Consider the following 26,195-nt stretch of genomic DNA (forward strand, 5'->3'; position numbering starts at 1 on the left):
GATTGCTATCTGCTCATCTACTTGATTCAAGGTTGTTATAAGCTAATCATGTGACTGACACCCTATTGTCACTTCTTAATGAATTCATACCAAATTCTACACGTTCAAAACCCACCTGAACAAATCTTTGGTAATCATGATTTCCAAACTGAATTTTGGAAATGTGTTCAATCTGGATTAACTAAAAAACCCGTGGTTGACCAGACAGGCAGGGAATCCAGTATTGCCTGAAAGTGAGCCAGCTGTGACCAAGAGGTTTATAATCCCTGCACTTTAACTGTTTTCTCCTGAATTCGACTGAATTTCATCCCTACTTGCCCTTCTGAGATGGTGTTGAGTTTTTCTGTTTATAAAGGTACCAGCACCTAACTGTTTATGACTCTAGAAATTCTAAAATGAAAGATAATGTGAACAAGATATTACATTTCCTTTCATAAACTCTACCTAATATGGCTAGCTGAACCACTAAGTATGTATTGGGTAATTGGTTTTCTTGTATCCAGTGTTTTTAATTGCTTGAATATATAATCAGCTCAAGGTACATTTCTTGTACCTTGATGAATTTTAACATAAAAGTTTATTTCCAGATGGATCTGCATTGAAACAGCTTTTCAGCTGTCTTATAATTTAAATTAACACATTGGTACCAAAACCTTTCTACACATGAAATTAAGCTCAGAATACATTATGTAATCATGTGGTTATTTTATCTGTGTATATCAAAGTGACTCTTTAAAAATGCCATGCTCCCAGGAGATCCCTAAGATTATGCCACTAGGTCAACAGCAGTTCAACAACTTTTGTAATAGAGATAAACATTAAAATATATCATTTCAGAAAAAAAATATTTAAACTGTAATTAACAATACTTTTAAAATCACCTTTCTCATTTATACCTGGCTTGAAAACCTGAGCAGATGGAGCTGCTTCCTTTGCTGACAAAAGGTTGTGGAGCAGAGGCATCAACACTAATATAACTTTAAGGGCATTAAATTCCTCAGTTGAAGAAAGTGTCCCCAACTGAACCATGAAAGAGAGTGCTTGTAGTCCACATGTACTTCTACATGGGCATTTAGTAAACTTTACTGCCAGTTTAAATCTGCAGTGGTTCTGACATATATTTATAATATATATTTATGGTGGAGATGAAAACAAATTCATACACTGGATATTAATTGGTTGGTCACCTATCATTGACTTGCTTTCTAATCTTAAACAAGTCATTTAATTTTTTTGTGCCAGTTTCCCCGCATGTAAAACTGGGCTAATAATATTTCTTGTCTTCATAAAGAAGATTTGAAGATTAATTAGATGAAGTCTGTAGAGCACTTGGAGCTTTACAGATTAAATGTACAGTTTGTAGTGGGAACTTGAACAAATCACTTCACCTCTCTGTGCCACAAATTCTTCATCTGTCAAGTGGTTATAATTATTTTTACCCACCTTTGTGAAGCATTTTGAGGTCTATGGATAAGAAGAACTCTGCAAATCTTAATATCCATTTATTTTTATGATTGAAAATTTCTTTTTTACTCCAGTAACTTCACTGTAAGTAGAATATCACTTTTGTCTGAATTGGCATTTACACTTTTACATGCTTTTAAAATAATTTAATGGTCTTTATTTTAATTTCTGTCAAACAGACTTTCACAACAACCAAAATCACAAATCAGTGGGTTCCACAGTACACACAATTAAAACTGATTCCAGTTGGTTTTAATTCAGGAATTAGTAGGGGTTACTGTGAATGACAATCAGACCATACGGACTTACTTTAGCAGGTCCGAATAAGGAAGGCTGCTGAGCCTGTGAGTCTCTGATTGATGTTCATTATTTCCATATAGTTGTAAATGTACAGCTGTCCATGATATTATTGCATGTACTATATTTCAGGAAAAGCAGAGATTTCTGACAGATGTCCTACATGAAGTAATGCTGCTCGACGGCTTGGCCAGTTCACATCCAGTATCACAGGAGGTGCAGCGAGCCACAGACATTGACAGGGTGTTTGACTGGATCGCCTACAAAAAGGTGGGAATAGTGGATATTTCAGTAGTAGTGTTAGGAGAACATGTTACATTTGTAAAGTTTATGCACTCTTGGAAAAAGGTACATACTACAGAAATTACTAGATAGGAAACCAAAAATAGCGTGGGATATTTTGGGGTTTACAGGTTCAATACCTTCGTTGTTAGCAAATTATATAAATAAAGCTGTGAGTTTTCAGAGTTCTGCAATACAAAACTATTATTATATATATATTACTTAGATTGTTGCAGAGTCCAAATTGAGCTAGGTGTTTTAAAAGTGCAGAAAGAGGCTCAGTCCCTGCCCTGATGGGAATCTAGAGAAAACTCTTAAGGTGTCTCCAATTCCCATTGAAATAAAGTGGGATGGTTTTATTGTTTTACTTATAGGAAAACTTTGCATTTTTTGAGTTAAAGAAATCTCAGTGTGAAAGTTCGCCGTTGAGAAGAAGGAAACTGGCATGTATAGAAAGATGAGAAAATATGTACTGAAATCAGGGACTGTCTTTATGTTTGAGTAGGAGATAGAGAGAGGGTTCTGTATGCCAGAAATGGCATTCAATTGGCACTTTGGGCATTGGAAATAGAATTAGTACAGTAACCCAGATCATCTGCCCTGGGAGCCCATGTAAACAGACTTTACTCAGGGATGCTCTGTGAGCAGTGGAATCTTCCCTTTCCCCAGACTCTGGAGCCAATCCACAGCTGCTATTACTGCCTCAGCGTTTCAGTAACCTCTGTGGCTAGTGGACTTGTGTAGTCCTGGATCTACTTGTCACAGCCCTCTCCCTCCACTGCCCTGCCACAGCTCACAGAACAATACTAAGTGCTTCCATGGACAGAGGCCTGCAGAGAGCAGCTCTGCAGCAAGCAGGGGGTTAATATGCTATTGGTATCCTGATCTATTTTCTGCAACTCAACCAAGCCACTGCCTTTTTAGTTGTACCTGGGGCACGATCATCCCTTGTATCTGAATATTGGGATAGAACATTTCAGGGCTGTCATCTTTTTGGTTTTATAGTATGAGTTTTACTGTACTTTTAAGAGAGCGTATTTTGGTAGATCATTTAATGCAACACAAAGCAACTGGGAAAATTTTCCCTCAGTTACATAGACATAGTTTCTGTTGACTTCAGTGAGGGGTTGCACCCAAGAGCTAAGGACTGATTTTTTTCTCTGAATATCTTTAATATAACAGTAAACAATTTATACGCCACTGATTCTCCTATATCTCATTCAAAGACTTTGACGAAGTTGAAATCCTGTTTCCAAATCTTCATACAAATGATGTTTTCCCCCAGTGATATTAGAGGTACACAAAACACAAACAGTTTTAATTAAAAAAATCAGATAAGCCCTTTAGTTTAGGTATGAATTACTGAAGATATATGACAAGTCCATTTAGCTTACATCTCTAATCCATTTTCAATACCACATTAAATGAAGGTAGAGACTTAAAAGCATGAAATAGCAAAGTACCAAGTGGAATAAACACTTCCAAGAATTTGTAAATAAAAGTATTTTTTACCCGGTCTCCAAATTCTATGTATTAAGTAGCCATATAGAGGAAGTATATTTTTGTAGTGTACCTACAGATCAATTAATACAGAAACTATATTGTTTTGAATAAATCACATAGTTATCAGTTCATGTAATTCATTTACATGTTACAATTTAATACATGCTTTGCAAACAGAACATTTTTATGGAAAATATGATCTTAGACAAATTGTAAAGAATGTGGGTTTTGCAGCCAGTTCATATTCTGGTCAAATGTTTATTCTTCTTTCGAGCAATAGGAGAGGAACCTTCTATTGGAGATTCAACCCAGGAAGTCACCTCACTGATGCTCTCATTTTCTATAGCCCCCTTTCCCTCTGCCTCACTAGGTGCATGACATCAGACTCTGACTGCACAGCAGCAGTATGGCCCTATGCCTCCTCCTGAGCAGGCAAAGTACCGTGTATTCCAGGGTGTTTACTTATCATCTTGCAGTTTTTGGGTACGTCCAGACTACCCGCCGTATCGGCGGGTAGCGATCGATTTTTCAGGGATCGATATATTGCATCTCATCTAGATGCGATATATCGATCCCCGAACGTGCTGCCGTCGACTCCGGAACTCTACCGGAGTGAGCGGCGGTAGCGGAGTCGACACGGGGAGCCACGGACGTCAGTCCTGCGCCGTGAGGACCCGAGGTAAATCGATCTAAGATACTTCGACTTCAGCTACGCTATTCATGTAGCTGAAGTTGCGTATCTTAGATCGATACCCCCCCAGTGTAGACCAGCCCATACTGTGCTAAGCAAGGGGGAAACACACTCTTTCAGCCATTAGCTACTCCCACTCAGCAGAAATGTCTGGCCTCACTTTAGCCCTCTGCCGTCAATAGCCTTATAGGGTGGAGGGTCTTGAGTGTGTAGGACCTAATGGATGAAAAAGAGATATCTATAATATGACATAATACACAAAAATCAAATAATCAGGGTAATATTTTCAAAAGTGCTGAAGTGACTCAGGAGCCTAAGTATCCTTTTCAGTATCCTTGAAAATGATATTTAGACTTGTAAGTTATTTACAGGCTTTTGAAAATTACCATTGATGAATTAGATCATAATGGCTAGCACCTTGCAGCATGCTGAAGTATTCCTTTCATTTAAATGATCTTCCCACCATGTGTTTGCTAATGATGTCTCAACCTCAAAAGGTTCTAAAGGTCCTCTCAGATCTGTATCCAAAATATCTCATACTGTTTATTTTTGTCCAATTATTAAGATTATAATTACGTTAATATAATACTTAGCACTTATTTTTTCATCGTAAAAGCACTTTACAAACATTAAGTAATTTTCATTTGCATTGAAATGACATATGGGACACTAAGACACATCAGTTAATTATTAGTTATTTTGTGCAGATCCAGCATTATAGGATCATAGTGCTTTCTTAGGGGATTAGAACATATTCTGTATATTGTATAGAGATTATCACATTCTAAAGGTTCCTTTTTTTAACTTAACAGTTGCAAAGGCCAGTGGATCTCCCTGCCTCTCAGCTGAGTTCCTCTGGTGGTTTTCCAGATGTCCCAGAATCCTAGTTGTCCCTCAAGTGTTGCATACAGGGCTTGCTCCTGCAAGATGCTGAGCACTCTGATCCAATCCAGCAAAGCACTTTAAGTATGTGAGTAGTGATATCAGGCGGATTATGCTTAAAACAAAACATGAGTTTAGCTGCTTCTTTGGATTGGTCTCAGAGAAGACCTGTTTTAGGTGTGGAGGACTAAAAAACAAAACAAAAGTATACATATCCCTATATTTCAGATATAATCAACCCCTAATTAATGCAAACTAGGAAGAAACGTCCCCTCGGACAAATTATTCCATAACTTCCCACTTCGGGGTTTCTTGCACTTTCCTCATAAGCATCTGTTTACTACTGGAGGCAGGATAATAAACTGGATGTGGCAATTTTTTTGTCCCTGTGTTCCTTATTCATTCCCATACATCTTTGCAGCATTCTGTGCAATACTGTTCACCAGTTTAACTAGCGAGGAGACAGAATAACATGCCTCTTAGAAGAATAGGCAGCATTTTCATTTCCATCTATCTCTCTACTGTCTGTCAGTATAAATATTATGATAAATTATATGTCAAAAATTATTCTTAGATTGTAAATCTGGAGGAAAATGTACCCTAGTCACTATCTCTCTCATTGCTGCTGCTCATCTTTTATTTTTGCCCATTGTGCCTTGCCCATGGCTTTTAGCAGGTACTTTGAGATAATACAATCAAATGCCTTCTGGTCCTGCTTGCAAAATGAGGCATTGGATAATACTGATGCGTACCGGGAAGGGATACCGTGACTGATATTTCCTTTGTGGCTATTTTGCCACTTGCTGGCATTTTTACATTTAATGCCTCATCCCAGCGTTCTTTGGGATTCTTTCCATTGACTTCAGTGGGATTTGGATTGGGCCCTCAAAGAGAAAAAAACAGGACTTTACTGACATTTAAAAAAAAACAACAAAAAAAACCCCTCTCCTTTTCACTGGCTCATTGCTATACAAAAGTATCTTTTCCATATGGTGGGGATTTTTTAAGCAATTTCTTGGGTTTTTAAAATTTCCACTTTTTAGTCCCTGTGGCCTCTGGTTAGCCTTGTGGATTTCCCCCTTCTGTCTTCTCTTCACAATCTTTTTCTCAGAAACAAAATGACAAAACTTGCTCATATCTAATTTTTCTTTAACAAAAAGACAACCAGTAAATGTCTTTGTCTTTATTATTACTATTGTATAGATGAGTTAGATACAATTAAAACCATCCAGCTCTCTCAAACACCGTCTTGACAAAGAGCTAACATCTGCAACTTTAGGGTCTGCCCTTCTTTCTCTCTTTCCTTTATGCATCTTAGAGATAAACATTAAAATTATGCTCTTTAAATGCCTTGGAGCTGAATATATTGTTCATTTCCACTTTTTTGTCCTCTGTGGTTGCACATGCGAAGAACATTAAGCTCTGAAGACATTTATTTACTTAAGCCCAGAAGCAGAGAGAAACAAATACTGCAGTACTATGAAATACAGTGTTTCCACTTGAAATGTTGATAATGATGTTTGAATATTTCAAAAGCATTGTGCTAGTGATTCTTAAAATGTGTGTGTGTCCCCTCCCACTAGAGCCATAAGTACCTATGTAGAGGAACAAAAAGTCGTAATGGCTTATTCATAAGTAATATTAACAGAAAAATCCATTCAGCCTTCTTGTAAAGCTCTCCCTCATGCAGCTGGAAGTAAGGTGTCCTCCCCAAAATTGCAGAACATGTGATTATACCCCAAACGCCATAGGAAATATAGTTTGCTGAACACTAGAGAGGATTTGAGTGATTTTTACATCAAAGCAGAAAGAGTGATGGCATTTCTGCACCAGAAATACCTTTCAGCAGGAAATGTAGCCCTGGGGAGCTGCAGCAACAGAGAAAGAGAGAGAGAGAGAGAGAGAGAGAGAGAGAGAGAGTAACATGAGGGACAACTAGCCATAATAAAAGGGTGAAACAAGACAGCTGTAGCAAAGAGGGAGCAGCCAGAACCGGGACAGTCTGAGACAGATGCATCCGAAACAGAGTTGCCAGAAGTAAGGGTGGCTCTAGCCAGTAACAGAAGAAGAAGGGCAGACACAATGGGCACAGGAAGGTATTGAAGGACACTAAGGACAGGGCAAATAGCCTATGCACAGGTAAAGAATTCTGAAGTCATAGCCAACAGCCTAGCAAGAAAATCTAGAGCTAAGTATGTCCTAGTATCTTAGAAGAGTAATGATTCTGACAGCAGTCAGAGCAGTGGAGACAGAGACTGGATACAACAGAGAGTGTCAATATATACATATATTGTAAAAGCTATTTAGGTATGTGACAATCTAGAGGCAGCCACAACAAGGAGGAGGGTATCCAAGAAAGGGTATAATAATCCAGTGTTAATCCATGTTGACTCCATTGACTTCAGTAATACCAGTGTCTGCCCCAGACTCCATAACCACTTACTTTATTTTTTCTAAACCCTTGTACATATCATTTACTCTAAAGTTTTAATCCTGTGGCGCTTTTTTAAAAAGCACAATGCATTTTTTTCTACTGCAGAGTAGTAAAAGGAGGGAGCATTTGATAAGCAAAGGAAATATTACAGAGAGTAATGAAAGCATAAAACCCCCAAAATACAAATCTCTATATTGAGAATTAGGTGTAGCAAAACTTTTGCTCAAAGGAAAATGCTCAGCTGCATGGTGTAATGTGTGTGAATGTTCTGGCATTAGAGAATGTAAAGCAATTGAAGATATTGAACCCATACCAATTAAGTATAACTCTTTTGGAAAAATTCCCAGGCAATATATTTCATTGGAAGAGCTACATTGCCTAGTATTGTCTGCATGATCAATGGGAGAAATGACCATGCATTTTTTGCATTTTACTTCTGTATTCAAACACTTCCATTGAAAAAATGTTGATTATGCCAGCCACCTAAGTAGTGGTTGCTATCATATTTGGACCAAAAGCTGCAAATCAATTTATAATCTTTGCTTAACATCATGGTTGCCATATGCATCTATGATATGGTTACTTACACATGAAAACAATTTATTAATAATTTAAACAGATGATAATAATGATGTAAAGCAAAGCAGGCTTTATTTGAATTATTCAGATAGATGAATCAACAAAAGAATAAGATGCTGCCCAGCTATTTTAAATGACTTATGATACTGACCAGATGCTTTTGCAGTCCATTCTCTTTCAGTAGTCTAAGTTGATAGCTTTTTGTTCTTCTGGATTAATTTATCTGTGATGTCCACTGTGAATGACACTAAATTCTTTATACGTATTTTTATGATGGTGTGTGTTACGTGATTATACAGCACAGTAGGTCAGTGCCCAGGCTACTACAGACTGCTTCTTCTAAAGCCATTTGTTCATATTCCATTGTACAGAGAAAATAACTTATAGTGGGAACAATTCCATTCCAGAGAAAAAAGTCCTAGATGAAGCTGTTTGCATTATGAATGCAACTCAAACAGTTAGTCCCAGATGCAGCAAAGCATTTTGTTTCCAACTCAGAAAGGTACTTAAGCATATTCCGAACTTTGAGTATGTTAGTTATCTGACTGGAGCCAATGGACACATACTTAAAATGAGGTATATACTCAAGTGCTTTGCTTAATTGAGGCCATAAGCACCTACTTAATTTTAAGCACATACTTAAGTCTATCTGTGTTCAGTAAGTACTTATGCAATTGCTTAAGTGCTTTCTTAAATAGGAACAAACTTATCCCAACCAATAATATATATATACCTGATTCTTTAAAAGACCTAATTATCCAAAGCTAAGGAAAATTATGAGTGAAATTGAGTGGGAGGAAAATTTTAGATAGCAAAATGTGAATAAAAGTTGGGAGTTCTTTAAGAAGAGTTTATTTGATAGCCAAAAGGCCATGATTCCACAATCCAAAGAGAAGACAACTTTGGCTAAAAGCCCATTCTGCCTCAGTGGTGAAGGGAAGGCAATAATTAGAAATTACAAAAGCAACATATAAATGGAAAAAGAAAAACAGATAGCAATGAATATAAATTAAAAATTATAAAGTGTAGAAATTGATAAGGGAAGCTAAAGAAATCAGAGAAAAATCAGTGGCTGTCAGGGCTAAGGACAATATGAAAGAGGGTTTTTTAAAGTATATTAGAAATTAAAGAAATCCTAGCAATGGTATAGACCCATTTTTAGATGGAGATGGTAAATTTCTTAATGATGCAGAAAAGGCAGAAGTGTTCAATAATATATCTGCTCTGTATTTGGAAAAAATCAGGATGTTGTACTTATATCAAATGAGGATTGTGAAGTACTTTTCAGTTCATTAGTTCTGAAGGAGGATGTTAGTCAACATCCATTTGGGATATATATTTTAAAATTAGCAGGCTTGGGTAGCTTGCACCCACGAGACATAAAGAAGCTGGTTGAGGAGATCTCTGTCCTTCTGATGATCATTTTTAATAAATCTTGGAATACAGAGGAAATTCCAGAAGACAAGAAGAGTACTAATGCTGTGCCAGTACAGTAGAACCTCAAAAGAAATGAACAGCAGAGTTACGGACTTACTGGTGAACCGGACACCCTGTGAAACCAGTAATCATCAATCAGGCAGCAGCAGTGACAAAAAAACAAAACAAAAAACAGCAAATACTGTACTGCGTCGGGGTTTAGCCCTTAGGCTCACGGTTCAGCCATCAGGGTTTGAGTATGCATATGCAGGGCCCAGGTGTCAGGCTCCAGGCGGGGATGTGTGTGTGCAGGGGGCTTCTGACCCTCGGGAGCACCAGGACTCAGGACTTCAGACTGGAAGGAGTGTTGGGGCTTGGGGCTTCAGCCCTATGGCTCCGTTCCCAGCTTCAATCCCGCTGGGGGTGCCAAGACTCAGGGCTGTAGCTATGAGAGGAGTGCTGGTTTCAGCTCCAGCGCTTCCCCTGTAGCTAAAGCCCCAAGCCCCAGTGCTTCCCCCCACCCCGACTGAAACCTGGAGCAGAGCCACAGGGTTGAAGCCCCAATTCCTAGCACTCCCCCCAAGTCTAAAGTCCCAAGCCCTGGTGCTCCCATGGGACAGAAACCCTGAGACCCCCGCCAGGAACCCTGGCGGCCCTTAGGGTCAGAAGCCCCCTCCCCCGCCCAGAGCCCTGACACCCCCCAAACCCTGTGGCTGCAGTCCCAACTTCCCTGTGGCTGAAGTCTGTAATGTCTTGTTCAGAGTTGCGGACCATTTCAGAGTTACGGACAACCTTCATTCCCGAGGTGTCTGCAACTCTGAGGTTCTACTATGTTAAAAAAGGACAAGCAGGGTAACGTGGGTAGCTGGAGGCTGGTAGTCTGATATCAGTCCCGGTCAAAATAATGGAAAAACTGATATAGGTCTCAATTAATACTGATTAAAGGATAGGAATATAATTAAGGCTACGATTTAGTCATGGAGTTCACGGAATCCATGACTTCCAGTGACCTCTGTGACTTCAGCCTGCAGTGGTTGGGAGTTTCAGGGTCCTCCTCTGCCAGTGGAGGCAGGGAGCTCAGGAGTGGGAGAAGCCCAGCTCCTGGCCGCTGCGGGGCAGCGGAGAACCCCAGAGCTGCCGGTGGTGGGGGAACCCCCTAGCTCCCGGCTGCTCCGGGTGGTGGGGGAACCCCCCCAGCTCCTGGCCGCCATGGCAGCGGGAAACCCCAGGCTCCCAGCCATGGAAGGGGAATCCCCGAGCACCCAGCTGCCGGGGGCAACAGGGAAACCTCCCAGCTTCAGTCCACTCTGGGTGGCAGGAGATCCCCCAAACTCCCGGTGGGCAGCAGGGAACCCTGCAACTCCTGGCCGGGGGGAACCCTTCTGAGCGGGGGAACCCCTGCAGATCCCAGCCGCTGTGGCCCTCGCAGCTCCTGGCCCCCGCTGGTGGCTGCAGGGGATACCCTGCAGCCCCCAGATGCTACAGGCATCTCCTAGCCCCTGAAGCAGCTGCCTGCTTCAGGGGCGTGGGGACCCACAGATCCCCATTTTGTCAGGGACAGGTCACAGCCGCCATGAATTTTTCTGTTTTGCCCGTGACCTGTCTGTGACTTTTACTAAAAATATCTGTGACAAAATCTTAGCCTTAAATATAATTAATGACAGTCATCATGGTTCTGTGGAAAATAAGTCTTATCAAACAAAACTGATTTCATTCTTTGATGAGATTACTGGTTTGGTTGATAAAGATAACTGTACATGTTTGACTCAGTATTGCAAGACATTTTGATTAAAAAATTAGTACTGTACAATACCCATGAACCACACATTAAGTGGATTAAGAATTGGCTAATTAACAGATCTCAAAAAGTAGTAATCAATGGAGATCATTGTTGAAAGAGGGTATTTCTAGTGGTTTCCCAAAGGGATTGGTACCAGGCCCAATGCTTTTGAATATTTTCATCAATGTTCTGGAAGTAAATATAAAATCACTGCTCATAAAATTTGCAGGTGCACAAAGACTGGTGGAATAGTAGCTAATTTTGCAGACTAGTCATACAGAGCGATCTGGATTGTTTGATAAGATGGGCCCATTTCAAACAAATGTTTTTTTAATACAGCCAAGTGCAAAATTATACATCAAGAAACAAGGAATTCAGCCATAGCTCTTGAATCAGGCACTGTATTCTGGAAAGCAGTGACTTTGAAAAGGATTTAGGGGTCATAGTAGACAAGCAACTCAATCTAAGTTCCCAAGGCAATTATTTAGCAAAAAGGGCTAATGCAATCCTTGGAGCTATAAACAGGGGAGTAGTGAGTAGAGTAGGGAGGTGATTTTACTTCTGTATATGGCATTGGTGAGACCAGTACTGAGATTCTCCATACAGTTCTGATGTCCACATTTTAAAAGGAATGTTGAAAAAATTGAAGAAGTTGCAGAAAAGAGTCAAAAAAATTATACAGGGACTGGAGAAAATGCCTCTAAAAGATACTTAAAGAGCTCAATCTGTTTAGTTTATCAAAAAGAAGATTGAGAGGTGATTACAGTGCATAAGTACCTTTATAGGGAGAAAATATTGCATACTAACGGGCTCTTTAATCTAATGGAAAAAGGCATAACAAGAACCAACGGCTGGAAACTAAAGCCAGGCAAATTCAAATTAGAAAAATGGCACAAAGTTTTAGCAGTGAGAGTACCGTATTTCCACACAAAGAAAGACATAAACTGACATGAAGATCAAATGATGTTTTTACCCAGAAACAGTTTGATCATGTTGCCATTAGTAAGCACTGGAGGAGATCACTGTTGGGTGCCAGAATGTACATGAGTGCTGATGTCAAAAGTGATTGCTGTCTTCTTATTGGGAAACAAAAATAAAACTAAGGAAGGTAATATTGTACAGGGCAGAGGGTATGTATGATACTAGAAAGTTTAGTAGATCCAGTAGCGAGCGTGCATTTCAAGCTGCAACTTAGTAACAGTTTGAAGAGTTAAAGACACTGATGGATGACTAGGAAAACAACGTATGCAGTGTTGTTGTAGCCATGTCGGTCTCAGGACGTTAGAGCGACAATGTGGGTAATACCTTTTATTGCACCAATTTCTGTTGATGAGAGAGACAAGCTTTCAAGTTTACCCAGAGCTCTTCAGGTCAGAAGCTCTGAAGAAGAGACCTGCTGTGTGTAAGCTCGAAAGCTTTTCTCTCTCACCAACAGAAGTTGGTCCAATAAAAGCTATTATCTCACCCACTTTGTCTCTCTGATAGGAAACAATGGCAATTTTTTGTAGAGAAGCAAGTGTGGATGCAGACAGAATTACAGTAAGGGTGAGAAGATCTAAGAAAGAAGAAAGGCTCCAACCAAAGACATGGAGGCTTGTTGAAGAAAGGAAAGACTTAAAGAAGACAATTCAGCAAGAACAAAACAGCAGTAAAAAAACTATTCTGCAACAAGAAGATACAGACAAAGAAAAGGAAGATAAAAGATCAGCCAGAAAAGATAAGAGAGAATGGGGAGAATAAAGGAAAAGAAGCCGAGGAGAGGGGATTTTGAAAAGCTTTATCTAAACAACTGACATCCTAATTCTTGAACTGTTGTGGCATTATGAAGGGTCAAGATGGTATAATTTGAACCACTGAGGAAGCACAGAGAGTCCATTGGATGGAACATTTCCAGGATGTGCTCAGCCAGCCAGAGCACTGAGGGCAGGTCTACACTACAGCCGGGATCGACGTTCTCAAATCGATCCACCGGCGGTCGATTTATCAGGTCTAGTAAAGACCTGCCAAATCGACTGCAGATCACTCTCCAGTCAACCTCTGTACTCTACTCCCGAGAAGAAGAGTATGGTAAGTCGATGGGAGATTTTCTCCCGTTGACCCCCCGTGATGTACACCCTGTGGTAACTCGACCTAAGGTTCATTGACTCCAGCTACATTACTCACTTACCACAGTAGTGTAGACCATAGGCGCCGACTTCTTCGGGCGCTGGTGGGTGCTTGACCTCCCTCTGCCCCCTGCCCTGACTCCATCCCTGCCCTTCCCCTCCCGTCCCCATTCCAAAGTCCCTGCCCCAACACCGCCCCCTCCCTGCCCCCATTCGACTCCTTCCCCAAATCCCTGCCCTGGCCCCGCCCGTTCCCCGCCTCCTCCCCTGAGCCTGCCATGTTCCCACTCCTCCCCCCTCCCTCCCAGCGCTTGCTACAGCTGTTTGGCAGCAGCAGGTGCTGGGAGGGAGGGAGGAGCGGAGACGTGGCATGCTGGGAGGAGGAGGAGGTGAGGCAGGGGGGATGGGGCAGGGCGGGGAGCTTGGCTGCCAGTGGATTCAGATCACCCACTGATTTTTCCCCGTGGGTGCTCCAGCCCCAGAGCACCCACAGAGTCGGCGCCTATGGTGTAGACGTAGCCTAACACACTTTAAGAGAGGTGAAGAAAGAGTGAACTTAGCTATAAAGTAATTGCCTTTGAAGAAGTAAGGCCATACACCAACTGAAGAGTGGTAAAGCACCAGGCTATAAGATAGATGCTGAAATGTTAAAAGCTGGAGGGGAAGTGATGCTGAATTACATGTATAGGTCATACAGAATGGCTTGGGAAAAGGAGATGTCCTAAACTTTGCTGAAGAGGTGTTATCTGCAAAATGCCTAACAAGGGGGACCAACGGATTTTTGATAATTGAAGAGGGGTGACACTCCTACCTGGAAATGTGTTTTGCATTATCATTTTGAATAGGATGAAAACTCTGGTTGATACAATACTCAGGCAAAAATAGGCTGGATTTCGATCCAATAGGTCATGTTCAGAGCAAGTTTTCATCTTGAGAAGACTTACTGAGCAAGGCTTGAAACACCGACAGGAAGGTAGTTTTTAACTTCCTAGATTTTATGAAAGCATTTGATAGTATCCACAGAAAAACCCTCTGGAAGATCCTATGTGGCAACGGAATTCCAGCAAAGATTGTTATTTGATGTGTTGATTGTATGATGAGTCTGTGTGCTGTGTCAGAATAGACAGCAGAAACACGAAATGGTTTAAGGTTATTAATGGCATAAGATAACTACAACATTGCACTCTGTCCCCACTTTTACTTTCTATTGTCATAGATTTTGTGATGAGAAGAGTGATGGCTGATGCTGAGAATGCTAATATTGTTTGCACCAGATAAGCAGTGATACTCTATTTGTACATGATGTAGTCTCCTGTTTGGGGGACCATGTAATAAAATGGGTTCAGAAGGTATTTGTTTCACTATACAATAAGGTGTGCAATTGTCAACTTGACCTGTGAGAGAGAGTTGTATTTGATCATAGCCACCATATCAGGCTAGAGTAATAAATGGATGTACTCTTCTGGCCTGTACCTGAGAAATATATTTTATTAGCCTGAATTATCCCACAAGTGTTCCCAAGCTGAAATATATCCAAGCTCTGCTTCACTGTGATGAAATCAAAAGCTGGATCCAGAAGATTCCCTTTCATTCCAGTGTGCTATGGGATTTGGAAATATTTGGTTTGATTGACCTTTTGTATGAGACTGGGGTTAACAAGGTGATGTGAAACCCATCACCTGCAGTTTACTAGATGGCCTGCAGCTGAAATTTTTGATTGTTTGTTTCCCAGGGAAAGACAGGGATAACAAATAAGAGAATCTGTTTCTTGATTAAATTACTGCAATGGTTGTTTCAGTTTGTCATCCATGGCTGAAGAAGGCTTGATGGATCTCTTTTCTGATGAGTCTTGAAAGCTCAGTCCTCGTGACAATTTCTGAGTTTAGATTAATAGAAATTAGAGAAGGAAGAGGCCTATTACTAATACAGTATCACCTTTTCTGTTCTCCTGTCACTAAAAGGAAAAATTCCAGAGTCATCTGAAGCAGCACCAAATGCTAATGCTGTTTATTTGTTCTTGGCTTCTCTGGACAGCAGGCTGGTAGAATGTTGAACACTCAGGATGTATTTCTTCTTTAAATTAAAATAGTTGTAACAATCTAAAGCTTAGTTAGGTTGATATTCCCTTAAACAGAGAATGTCTTTGCCCTTTATATCTCGAGAAACTGGGAGTCATGGAGCCAGTTTAATTATGAGAAGGGATTCTCGATGCTGTGGAGTTTAAGAATCACTGCTTTATTCCATACTGTTCTTTAGCTCTAACGATGGCCCATCTGTGTAAATAATCTCATCAACCTCTTGTGTTTGCCCATCCTTGAAGATTTCCTCATGTGGATGCTTAATGAAAAAATATACTGTGCTTTTGTCCTTGTGAGTGGTATGAGAACATATAAGAGGTTTTAGTGGAGAGGCTAAATAAAACTGCTGTTGTAAATGGAGTCCCAGCAATATTTTGTCTGGCCGACTAAGCAGCTTGTGTGTCTTTTTGATATTCACAAGAAAAGGACACTGCTAAATCCACCTGAAGGACATGTTTATTTATGGCTGCTTCCCACTGAATTTTGTTCACTCCAACATATTCCTGAAATCCTGGAATAGAACTGACTTCTAAGACTAACATTTCACCAGAGCTCACCTTATCACCTTATACATTTGAAAATCTGTCCTTACCAGGAATGCTCATGTTAGTCATAAGAGGAAATTAATCTGATTTGGAATCTCTTTTGCATATAATATTTCACCTATGCTTCTTCAGTATGTCCCATACAAGGTGTTTGTATCACATAAACAGTTCTTAAAGTTAACAGTGAAGGAGTATATATGTCTTTAAAAATAAATTGAACTGTGCTATAGGGTTTACAAGTGCGATAGCTTGTTTTTAACATTAAAAGTGTAAACCAATGTTAGATAAACTTTTAAAAAATAACAGAGTTGCACACTTTATCTCATTAAAATCACTATATGCTTTGAATCTCTACTTTTTAAAGTATGCCTTATTTTTATAAGAAATATTAACCATAGCTATCATAGAATATCAAAATCATGTTAACTAGCAATTGAACACTGGCTTGTAAATTAATATCCACTGTCAATTGAAATTGGTTAATATTTTAAAAATATTTAAAGACCTTTATAGGAGATTTTGCTTGTCAACTTGTATTATTAACATGAAAACGGGATAAAATAAGTTACATCTTTTACTAAAAGGTATGGGCCTAATCCAGTAGTCATTATTTATATCACAGTCTCAGTCCCTGAGCATCGTAAACTCTTATTGACTTCAGAAGAGTTTTGACCAAGGAACTGAGGGCTCCCAATCTAGCAAGTAACTTAAACACATGCTTAGTTTTAAGTATGTGAACAGTCATATTGAAATAAATAGTACAACTTACAGTTAAGTATGTGCTTAAGAGCTTTAATGGAACAGGGCCTGAGTGAGGACTTCAGGATCGGGCCTTATGTTTTCATATTTTGTGCAAAAAAATCAGCTGTACTTGTATACTGTATTTTGTGCACAGCATGGTGCAATGTTTAGTTGTCTGTCAGGCTTTTACAAACTACTTGTAGCAGGGTGCTGGTGCAAAGGCACCTAATTAGCCCCTGCTCAGCCAGCCCCAATCAGGAGAAATAGACTGGGGCTGGGGAAAGGCTGGTGCCTGGCCTCTGGAACTGGCTGCACCTGTGGGCCTCCTGGTAGAAGAGCTATAAAGGCTGGCTGGCAGCCAGTGCAAAGGAGGAATGGCCAGGGAAGGAACAGTCTCCAGGATGAAGGGAGACTCCCTGTAACAGAGGAGATAGGAAGACCTTTGTGTATTTGTAAATAGTATCGCTGCTGGTGGGAACTGTATGTAAATAAAAGCCACGGGTGCTGCAGCAAGAAAACTCTCACAGTGCTTTATTGAGGGAGCACAGAGCTCAGCAGGGGGCGGCCCAGGAAAGCACCCGGTTACACTACTGATAAAATGTGCTGTTGCATTTGGTAAGTGGAGTGTCTTTATAGTAGGATATTGACAGGAGGAGAGTAACATCTGGAGAAGGTATCCTGTGTGGGTATGATCCCTAAATCTGAAGTATGAACATGCTTTTTCCAAATATATCGTCAGATAGTATTCATGAAAGTTCATCTTCTGATCATTTTTTCAGAGTTATTCTATCTTTGGCATGTCAGCATCCATTCCAGAGAAGAATTGTGCAATAGCAAACAAAGTTTCTGGAGGCAGACTTGTATTTCTTGGTTTTCTGTCAGACAGATTTCTCTGCATTTCATCAGAAAAATCATAATGCATCTTCGTAACCATTCTAGATCACACCTTTCTTTCTTTCAGATATTGGCTGGGCTATCACTGACAAAGCCTAAAGGGAAAGCCTCTAGGATGACATTTGAATGTTTTATTTTTCCGCCACAGAGAGAGAAGGAAGAGGGAAATTTATTAATTTGTTTCCCATTTAAACAAAACAACTTTATCTTAAGCATAATCAAGGAAGGAAGCAATCCCATGTGGCAAATAAATGCATAGTAAGCTGTATTTTTGGTGGAAAAAAATTAGTTTGTTGATGAAAAAATATACAGTATGTATATTGGTAGTGTACAACAGTGTTCACCTTGTGAAATCTGAAGTGGAGATTGGGGCTAGTGACCATGGTACATTCTGATTTATTCCAAAGGAACAAAACCAAAATAAAACAAAAAAGATCCTTCCAGAAGTATTTTTATGATTCCTAGGGATAATCCATTTCTGTCAGGGATGATTTAGCAGTTTGCAGAAGGGACAATGAAATGATCTCATCTTCCTCATAATTTGGTGGTAACATTTTAATAGGCTCTTAGAAGGCCTCTACAGTACATCATTGTAACTGAAAGTGTAGACAGGACCAGAGCCAGTACTAGGCATTTTGCCGCCCCAAGGATGGCAGGCAGTGGACCCTCCGCAGTGGACCCTCCGCAGGACGCCTGTGGGAGGTGTGCCGAAGCCGCGGGACCAGCGGACCCTCCGCAGGCATGCCGCCGAAGGCAGCCAGCCTGCCTGCTGCCCTCGCGGCGACTGGCAGAGCGCCCCCAGTGGCTTGCCACCCCAAGCACGTGCTTGGCGTGCTGGGGCCTGGAGCCGCCCCTGGATAGGACCGATTGTTTTCTGAACCACTATGGAAAGGGGTCTTTACAATTGGTGGAGGGTTCAGTTACCAAGTGCACAGAGGGTTAGCAATAAAATATCATGGTTCAGCATAACCTTCCTAGTGGGGGTGAAGAGTAGGAATTGTAGAGATGCTGGACTGGCTACTGTGGAGCTTTTCTCTTTTGGGGAAAAACAAATCAGCTATTTTCGGGGTGGTGAGATTTGTTTCCCAAGAAAGCTCTGGTTAGGTGCAACAATTGAAATTTTTGAAAGTAGTCCTACATTTTACTCAGTTGTCTGAGTGATGACAGCAGCACTGTGAGGTCATCAGTTGATTTGCCTTATGTCATACCAGGGGTTCACCAGAGATTAGAGCGAGGATTCTCCCAACTCTCATTTTTAGAGGCCATGTGGGTGACTGTCACTTAGATTCATTTCAATCAATACAGTACTTACAGTGCAACATAATAACTCAATTGAATTTTATTTTAATTCCTATTAACTTTAGAGAACAAACACTGCCCCTCTCTTTTACGTGCACCCTTGCGTATGTATAATTCCGCCAGCACTGCCACACTAAATGCAACAACTGAAATTAGTCCACAGTATTACAGCCCTCAGGAGACTAGATATCTGCCATAGGCAGAGAATAAGAGTGATGGACATGCAGCTTGTGTGAGTGCTTTGCAGCGTGGTGTCTCCTCGTGTTGTAAATGGATTTTAGGTCATAGAACGATCAAAAGTTTTGAAATATAAGTAGTGATCAGGGGCGGCTCCAGGCCCCAGCATGCCAAGCGCATGCTTGGGGTGGCAAGCCGTGGGGGGTGCTCTGCCGGTGGAGCCTGCGGGAGGTCCACTGAAGCCACGGGATCAGCGGACCCTCCGCAGGCACGCCTGCGGGAGGTCCACCGGAGCTGTGGGACTGGCGACTGGCAGAGCGCCCCCCGCAGCATGCCGCCGTGCTTGGGGCGGCAAAATGTCTAGAGCCGCCCCTAGTAGTGATTTAGGAATTTAGGAACTTCTTTAAATGAAATGAAATTAAGTTCACATATTCAAAACCACATTTGATTTTGAGCACTTCAGGCTTCTCTTTGGTAGAATTGTCTAAAAGTTCATGTTTAAACAACCAACACACATGATCAGCTCTTATAGAAACACTTGTTTAGTTACATCCTTTTTACTATATGTTCAGTTTTATAAGCAATTTTCATATAGGACAGTTTGTATGGGAAAGTGTTATTTCAACCATTTCTTAAAAGGTATGGGCCCGGTTTTGAAGTTCTTACTGATTTTTATTTAATCTTTACTCAGACAAGGCTCCCCCTGTGTCTAGTCTTGACTCTGGTGTTGAGCAAGCACTGTCTGGTCAGAGACTCACAACCCATGCTAGGCTCTGCAGAGGCATAATATCAGCTGAAACTTGAGTGATAAGGCTCCACTTTGTTGAGGGCATAGCATTGATTTCTGGTGAGCAATCCCTGCCCTTTCCCCTGGAAGCAGAGTTCATGACTATACTTCCTTGCTCCCACAGTTTATGACTTTGGGGCCTATGGGGAGTGATATCATGCTGCTGGTGCCTCCCAGTGGCGGGAGGGGTTCTTTCCAGCCAGAGGCCAGGGAAACAGTGACAGACCACTAGCCTGCAGTCCAGGTAAACAGCTCCAAGGTGGTATCTCTCAGCCAGGGCATTCAGAGGCTTAGCAAGTCACAGCACAGTCACTCACCACTTCTCCTGCTTGCTAGATATTTGGTTGGCAGGCAATTGTAATTACTCTATCCCCAGCTTCCTACTGCAAGCTGTTCTTTTAGGATCCCTGCAGCACCAGGGCTACAGAGCCCTGCGTGATCCCTGGAGGGCGATGGCATACATGGAGGTCAGGACCTCTAGAAGCGCAATCAAGGGAGTAGGCAACACATTTGTGTCAGCTCTACTATTTCTTTAGCTGCTTCATTGAACAAATCTAATCTTTCCTTTCTGTGCCCGCCTGTCCATCCACAGGTTTGGTCATGTCAGCAGTCAGTTTCCCTTCATCAGAATAAGAGACCATTAACTTAAATGAAAGCTTTGCCTGAGTGAAAACTCAGAAGGAGCTTCAATGTGACTGTATATTATACATAGCATATGCTGATTGAATATGCATTCTTATTAACCAGTTACAGTACAGACCTACATTAGAAACAGAGCCCTGGGAAATAAAATCACACATATTTATGTTGTTCAACAGTGACATCTTTGATAATTTGGCAGCAACCACCATCCAAATGGTCAGTCAGGCCTGTAACTGTTGGGTCATTGGCTATTCTCTCTCCCTCAACCAGTACATTCAGGTTGTGTCTACATCTTGCTCTTTCGTCCTGCATAATGTTTCTAAGATTTGACCTTTTTCAGCTAAAACATCGTTCAAACCTTTATCACCTCCTATTTTGATTACCACAGTTTCCTCTTGTTCTATGGCCCCCCTGAGGCTCACATAGTCACCATTCTGGCTTCCTTCCCACACTCCAGTTGGTTCATCCTCCTGGTCCATTCCTTAGTTCTTACTATATCACTCCTGTCTTTCAATCCCTCTCTCTTTTCTTTGCTCTCTTTTCCCACTACATCAAGTTCAAACTTCTTTTCCTTATCTCCAAGGCCCTTCACAGGTTTCCTTCCTTTCCTGTCTGCTCTTGTCTCTTACTATGGTGCTCCACTTCATCACTGGCACTAGCCTTGTCTACCCTCTTGTCTGCTTCTCCTCCAGCCATTCTCCTCCTCCTCCTTCCAAGCTGCCCCTTTATGCATGGATCACCCTCCTCAAAGTAATAGCTATGACCACCACCGTCTCCTCCTCCAAATCCCTGCTTGACTTTCTTTAATGAAACGTACAGATAATTAGCTAGTTCATTAAGGGTGATTTGAAAAAAGAAGTGCTGGGGTGTATTTAATGTGCAATTATTTTATTTTTTAATAGTCATATAAATATACATAATGTATATTAAATATATATTTTGATTCCTTTCTTGCCACCCTCATTGCTTCTTGCATTAGATCAGGAGCTTTTTTTTTTTTACAAAGAACTGTGTCTTCCTATGTGTTTGTACGTATAGAGTCCTTATCTGGATTGAGGCCTTTGACCATTACCGTGATCGAAATGATAATGAAGTATAAGTGTGGTAGACTGTAAAGGAACTTTGGTTGGAAGGAGAGTGGCCCTGATGTTGAATTTCAAGGGTGGTGATTTAAAAAGGAATAAAATTAGGGAGATTCCCATTGCACTTGAAAAATGTACTTAAAATATTCTATATTAATAAAGTTTGATTTCATACTAACTTACTATTGTACAAGAGTACAATATTAAATAAATCTCATTTCAATATTTTTTGTAAAATGAGAGAAGGAGAAAAATGAGTGGTGGACAAAGGAGAGAACAAAGACAGGCAGAACTGTAATGAAAGAGATATGTGAGAAACTTTCTATATCTTTCTCTAGATACTCTCTCTTCACTGAAGTTCACAGGCTTCTTTTCTTCATTGAACCTCACATATAAAAGAATCTGAAATTAATGATTAGTGACACCATTGTGCGGTGTCATAATTTCTTCTTTATGTTTGTTGTTATACATATGGAGGCTGTTCAGAGGATTGGTTTGTTTATTTAGAATTTGATTTATGTAATATTTTCATTTTGTGCTTACTGTATTTCATGATTGTTAGTGCACCATGTAACACACCTACTACTACACAGTGAGTATTCCTGTGTTCCCCAAACATTTGAAACCTGAGCCCCCTGAAAATCATCTTAATTTATATATCTTTCTTCCCAAGCCCTACTCAATTCCACCCCTCACACTCAAACTTTAGGAAACTGTACAATACGTCTCTCCTTTATACATATATAAATCGGGCGTGTGTGTTATGCATATACACACAAATGTGTTTGTATGTGTATTCATGCAAAACAGTTAATTTAGAACCCATGAAACAATTGTGAATATTGTCAATAACATTTCAGGGGGTTCTTCCCAAGTTTAACTACTTGTTACTACCTCAAGTTCAATTGCAAAATATAATTATTCATGAGTACATACATATACTCTTCTGTGGCTCTTCTCTGAGGAGATTTACTTTTGTCAGTCTCTAAAGAATGGTGTCCGAACCCTGGGTAGGGCATGCCAGCTCCTTAAATTTGGGAAGTGAGAGTCCCACAGTCTCCTTCAAATTCCCCTTGAGTCTTTGCAACGTCAACTGCAGTTAGCATAGCCTGCAGCATATTCTAGTTGTTGTCTTCTCCAGTTGGGTGAGGGAGCCCACATGCTAAATCCAACAAAAATTACAAAGTCCCTGGAGAAAAACTCAGGGAACTTATCATGCCTCCTGGCCAGTCCTTTGTGCTCTCTTTCCCAATTGCACCACATTTTGGAAAATGCTAGTTTTGAATGCTGTGGAAGAGTCAGATATAGCAACAGTTTGTGGTATCTATTGTATGTTGGAGCATTTTGCTATCCTGGACACTTTTACTGCTTTTTTTCATTCATAAATTTGTAATACTGAATGAGATTACAGTGGAACTGAATGACCATAATACAATAGCATTCAACATCCCTGTGGTGGGAAGAACACCTCAACAGCCCAACACTGTGGCATTTAATTTCAAAAGGGGGAACTATACAAAAATGAGGGGGTTAGTTAAACAAAAGTTAAAAGGTACAGTGACTAAAGTGAAATCCCTGCAAGTTGCGTGGGCCCTTTTTAAAGACACCATAATAGAGGCCCAACTTCAATGTATACCCCAAATTAAGAAACACAGTAAAAGAAGTAAAAAATAGCCACCGTGGCTTAACAACCATGTAAAAGAAGCAGTGAGAGATAAAAAGACTTCCTTTAAAAAGTGGAAGTCAAATCCTAGTGAGGCAAATAGAAAGGAGCACAAACACTGCCAGCTTAAGTGCAAGAGTGTAATAAGAAAAGCCAAAGAGGAGTTTGAAGAACGGCTAGCCAAAAACTCCAAAGGTAATAACAAAATGTTTTTTAAGTATGTCAGAAGCAGGAAGCCTGCTAAACAACCAGTGGGGCCCTTTGACGATCAAAATACAAAAGGAGCGCTTAAAGACGATAAAGTCATTGCGGAGAAACTAAATGGATTCTTTGCTTCAGTCTTCACGGCTGAGGATGTTAGGGAGATTCCCAAACCTGAGCTGGCTTTTGTAGGTGACAAATCTGAGGAACTGTCACAGATTGAAGTGTCACTAGAGGAGGTTTTGGAATTAATTGATAAACTCAACATTAACAAGTCACCGGGACCAGATGGCATTCACCCAAGAGTTCTGAAAGAACTCAAATGTGAAGTTGCGGAACTATTAACTAAGGTTTGTAACCTGTCCTTTAAATCAGCTTCGGTACCCAATGACTGGAAGTTAGCTAATGTAATGCCAATATTTAAGAAGGGCTCTAGAGGTGATCCTGGCAATTACAGACCGGTAAGTCTAACGTCGGTACCGGGCAAATTAGTTGAAACAATAGTTAAGAATAAAATTGTCAGACACATAGAAAAACATAAACTGTTGAGCAGTAGTCAACATGGTTTCTGTAAAGGGAAATCATGTCTTACTAATCTATTAGAGTTCTTTGAAGGGATCAACAAACATGTGGATAAGGGGGATCCAGTAGACATAGTGTACTTAGATTTCCAGAAAGCCTTTGACAAGGTCCCTCACCAAAGGCTCTTACGTAAATTAAGCTGTCATGGAATAAAAGGGAAGATCCTGTCATGGATTGAGAACTGGTTAAAAGACAGGGAAAAAAGGGTAGGAATTAATGGTAAATTCTCAGAATGGAGAGGGGTAACTAGTGGTGTTCCCCAAGGGTCAGTCCTAGGACCAATCCTATTCAATTTATTCATAAATGATCTGGAGAAAGGGGTAAACAGTGAGGTGGCAAAGTTTGCAGATGATACTAAACTGCTCAAGATAGTTAAGACCAAAGCAGATTGTGAAGAACTTCAAAAAGATCTCACAAAACTAAGCGATTGGGCAACAAAATGGCAAATGAAATTTAATGTGGATAAATGTAAAGTAATGCACATTGGAAAAAATAACCCCAACTATACATACAATATGATGGGGGCTAATTTAGCTACAATAAGTCAGGAAAAAGATCTTGGAGTCATCGTGGATAGTTCTCTGAAGATGTCCACGCAGTGTGCAGAGACGGTCAAAAAAGCAAACAGAATGTTAGGAATCATTAAAAAGGGGATAGAGAATAAGACTGAGAATATAGTATTGCCCTTATATAAATCCATGTTACGCCCACATCTCGAATACTGTGTGCAGATGTGGTCTCCTCACCTCAAAAAGGATATTCTGGCACTAGAAAAGGTTCAGAAAAGGGCAACTAAAATGATTAGGGGTTTGGAGAGGGTCCCATACGAGGAAAGATTAAAGAGGCTAGGACTCTTCAGCTTGGAAAAGAGAAGACTAAGGGGGGATGAGATAGAGGTATATAAAATCATGAGTGATGTTGAGAAAGTGGATAAGGAAAAGTTATTTACTTATTCCCATAATACAAGAACTAGGGGTCACCAAATGAAATTAATAGACAGCAGGTTTAAAACAAATAAAAGGAAGTTCTTCACGCAGTGCACAGTCAACTTGTGGAACTCCTTACCTGAGGAGGTTGTGAAAGCTAGGACTATAACAATGTTTAAAAGGGACCTGGATAAATTCATGGTGGCTAAGTCCATAAATGGCTATTAGCCAGGATGGGAAAGAATGGTGTCCCTAACCTCTGTTCATCAGAGGATGGAGATGGATGGCAGGAGAGAGATCACTTGATCATTGCCTGTTAGGTTCACTCCCTCTGGGGCACCTGGCATTGGCCACTGTCGGTAGACAGATACTGGGCTAGATGGACCTTTGGTCTGACCCGGTACGGCTGTTCTTATGGTCTTATGTTCTTTATATATGGCATGTTGCTCTTACTTTCCAGGTTCTTTCTCCATATGCACCTGTATCACTCATCATACTGTCCTCTTCACTGTACCAGGGATTCCATACTCCACATTTCATTTGTCCACTTCTCCAAGTTATTTCACTAAGCCTTTCTCCCCACTACCTGCTATGCAAGTTATGGCATTCCTCAGCTGGCTGACAAGCCCACTACCCTCTCAGTCAGAACTCTCCTGAAAACCAATCTTTCTTGTGATTCACACAAGAAGATATAACAGACAAGTTGGTAAGATAACATGATTATGTGTGATATGATACTGATATATATGTATACCTAAACAGACACAAACCCTAGCAATAGCTTTGATCCTCCAGTTTGTTACAGCAGTGTCACATTGTAACTCCAGAAAAATCCATGGAGTTATTTACTGGCAGAAAACTGTTATAATGAAGAATTAGTCCCTATATAGACAGAGTGTGTGTGTGTGTGTGTGTGTGTGTGTGTGTAAACAATATGGTGAGAGTGTGTATTATAGAGGTGCTGGTTATGAATTGAGTTGCATTTTGTATCTAAAGTAGTTCTGTTTTGTGCTTTGTTTTGTATGAAAACATATGAACAGCATGTTCTCCACAAAATTCCAGTGCTTACTCTTTGATTTGCAAGTAAATTTGCAAGTAAATCTATTAATTTGTTTATGAATTAAAATTAATTAAAATCTGGGTTA

At 40.5% G+C, this 26,195-nt stretch overlaps 1 protein-coding gene across 1 annotated transcript in view; it reads left to right on the forward strand.

The window, feature by feature from the left end:
* The window catches only part of TRHDE (thyrotropin releasing hormone degrading enzyme), a 310,994-nt gene that overhangs the window by 167,285 nt on the left and 117,514 nt on the right, over positions 1 to 26,195 (forward strand). The window contains exon 6 of the mRNA XM_045006363.1: positions 1,894 to 2,031. Within this exon, the coding sequence (XP_044862298.1) occupies positions 1,894 to 2,031 (138 nt within the window). The remainder of the gene's footprint in view (positions 1 to 1,893; positions 2,032 to 26,195) is intronic.

The sequence above is a fragment of the Mauremys mutica genome, chromosome 1 (assembly GCF_020497125.1).
Source record: "Mauremys mutica isolate MM-2020 ecotype Southern chromosome 1, ASM2049712v1, whole genome shotgun sequence".
Lineage (NCBI taxonomy): Eukaryota > Metazoa > Chordata > Testudines > Geoemydidae > Mauremys > Mauremys mutica.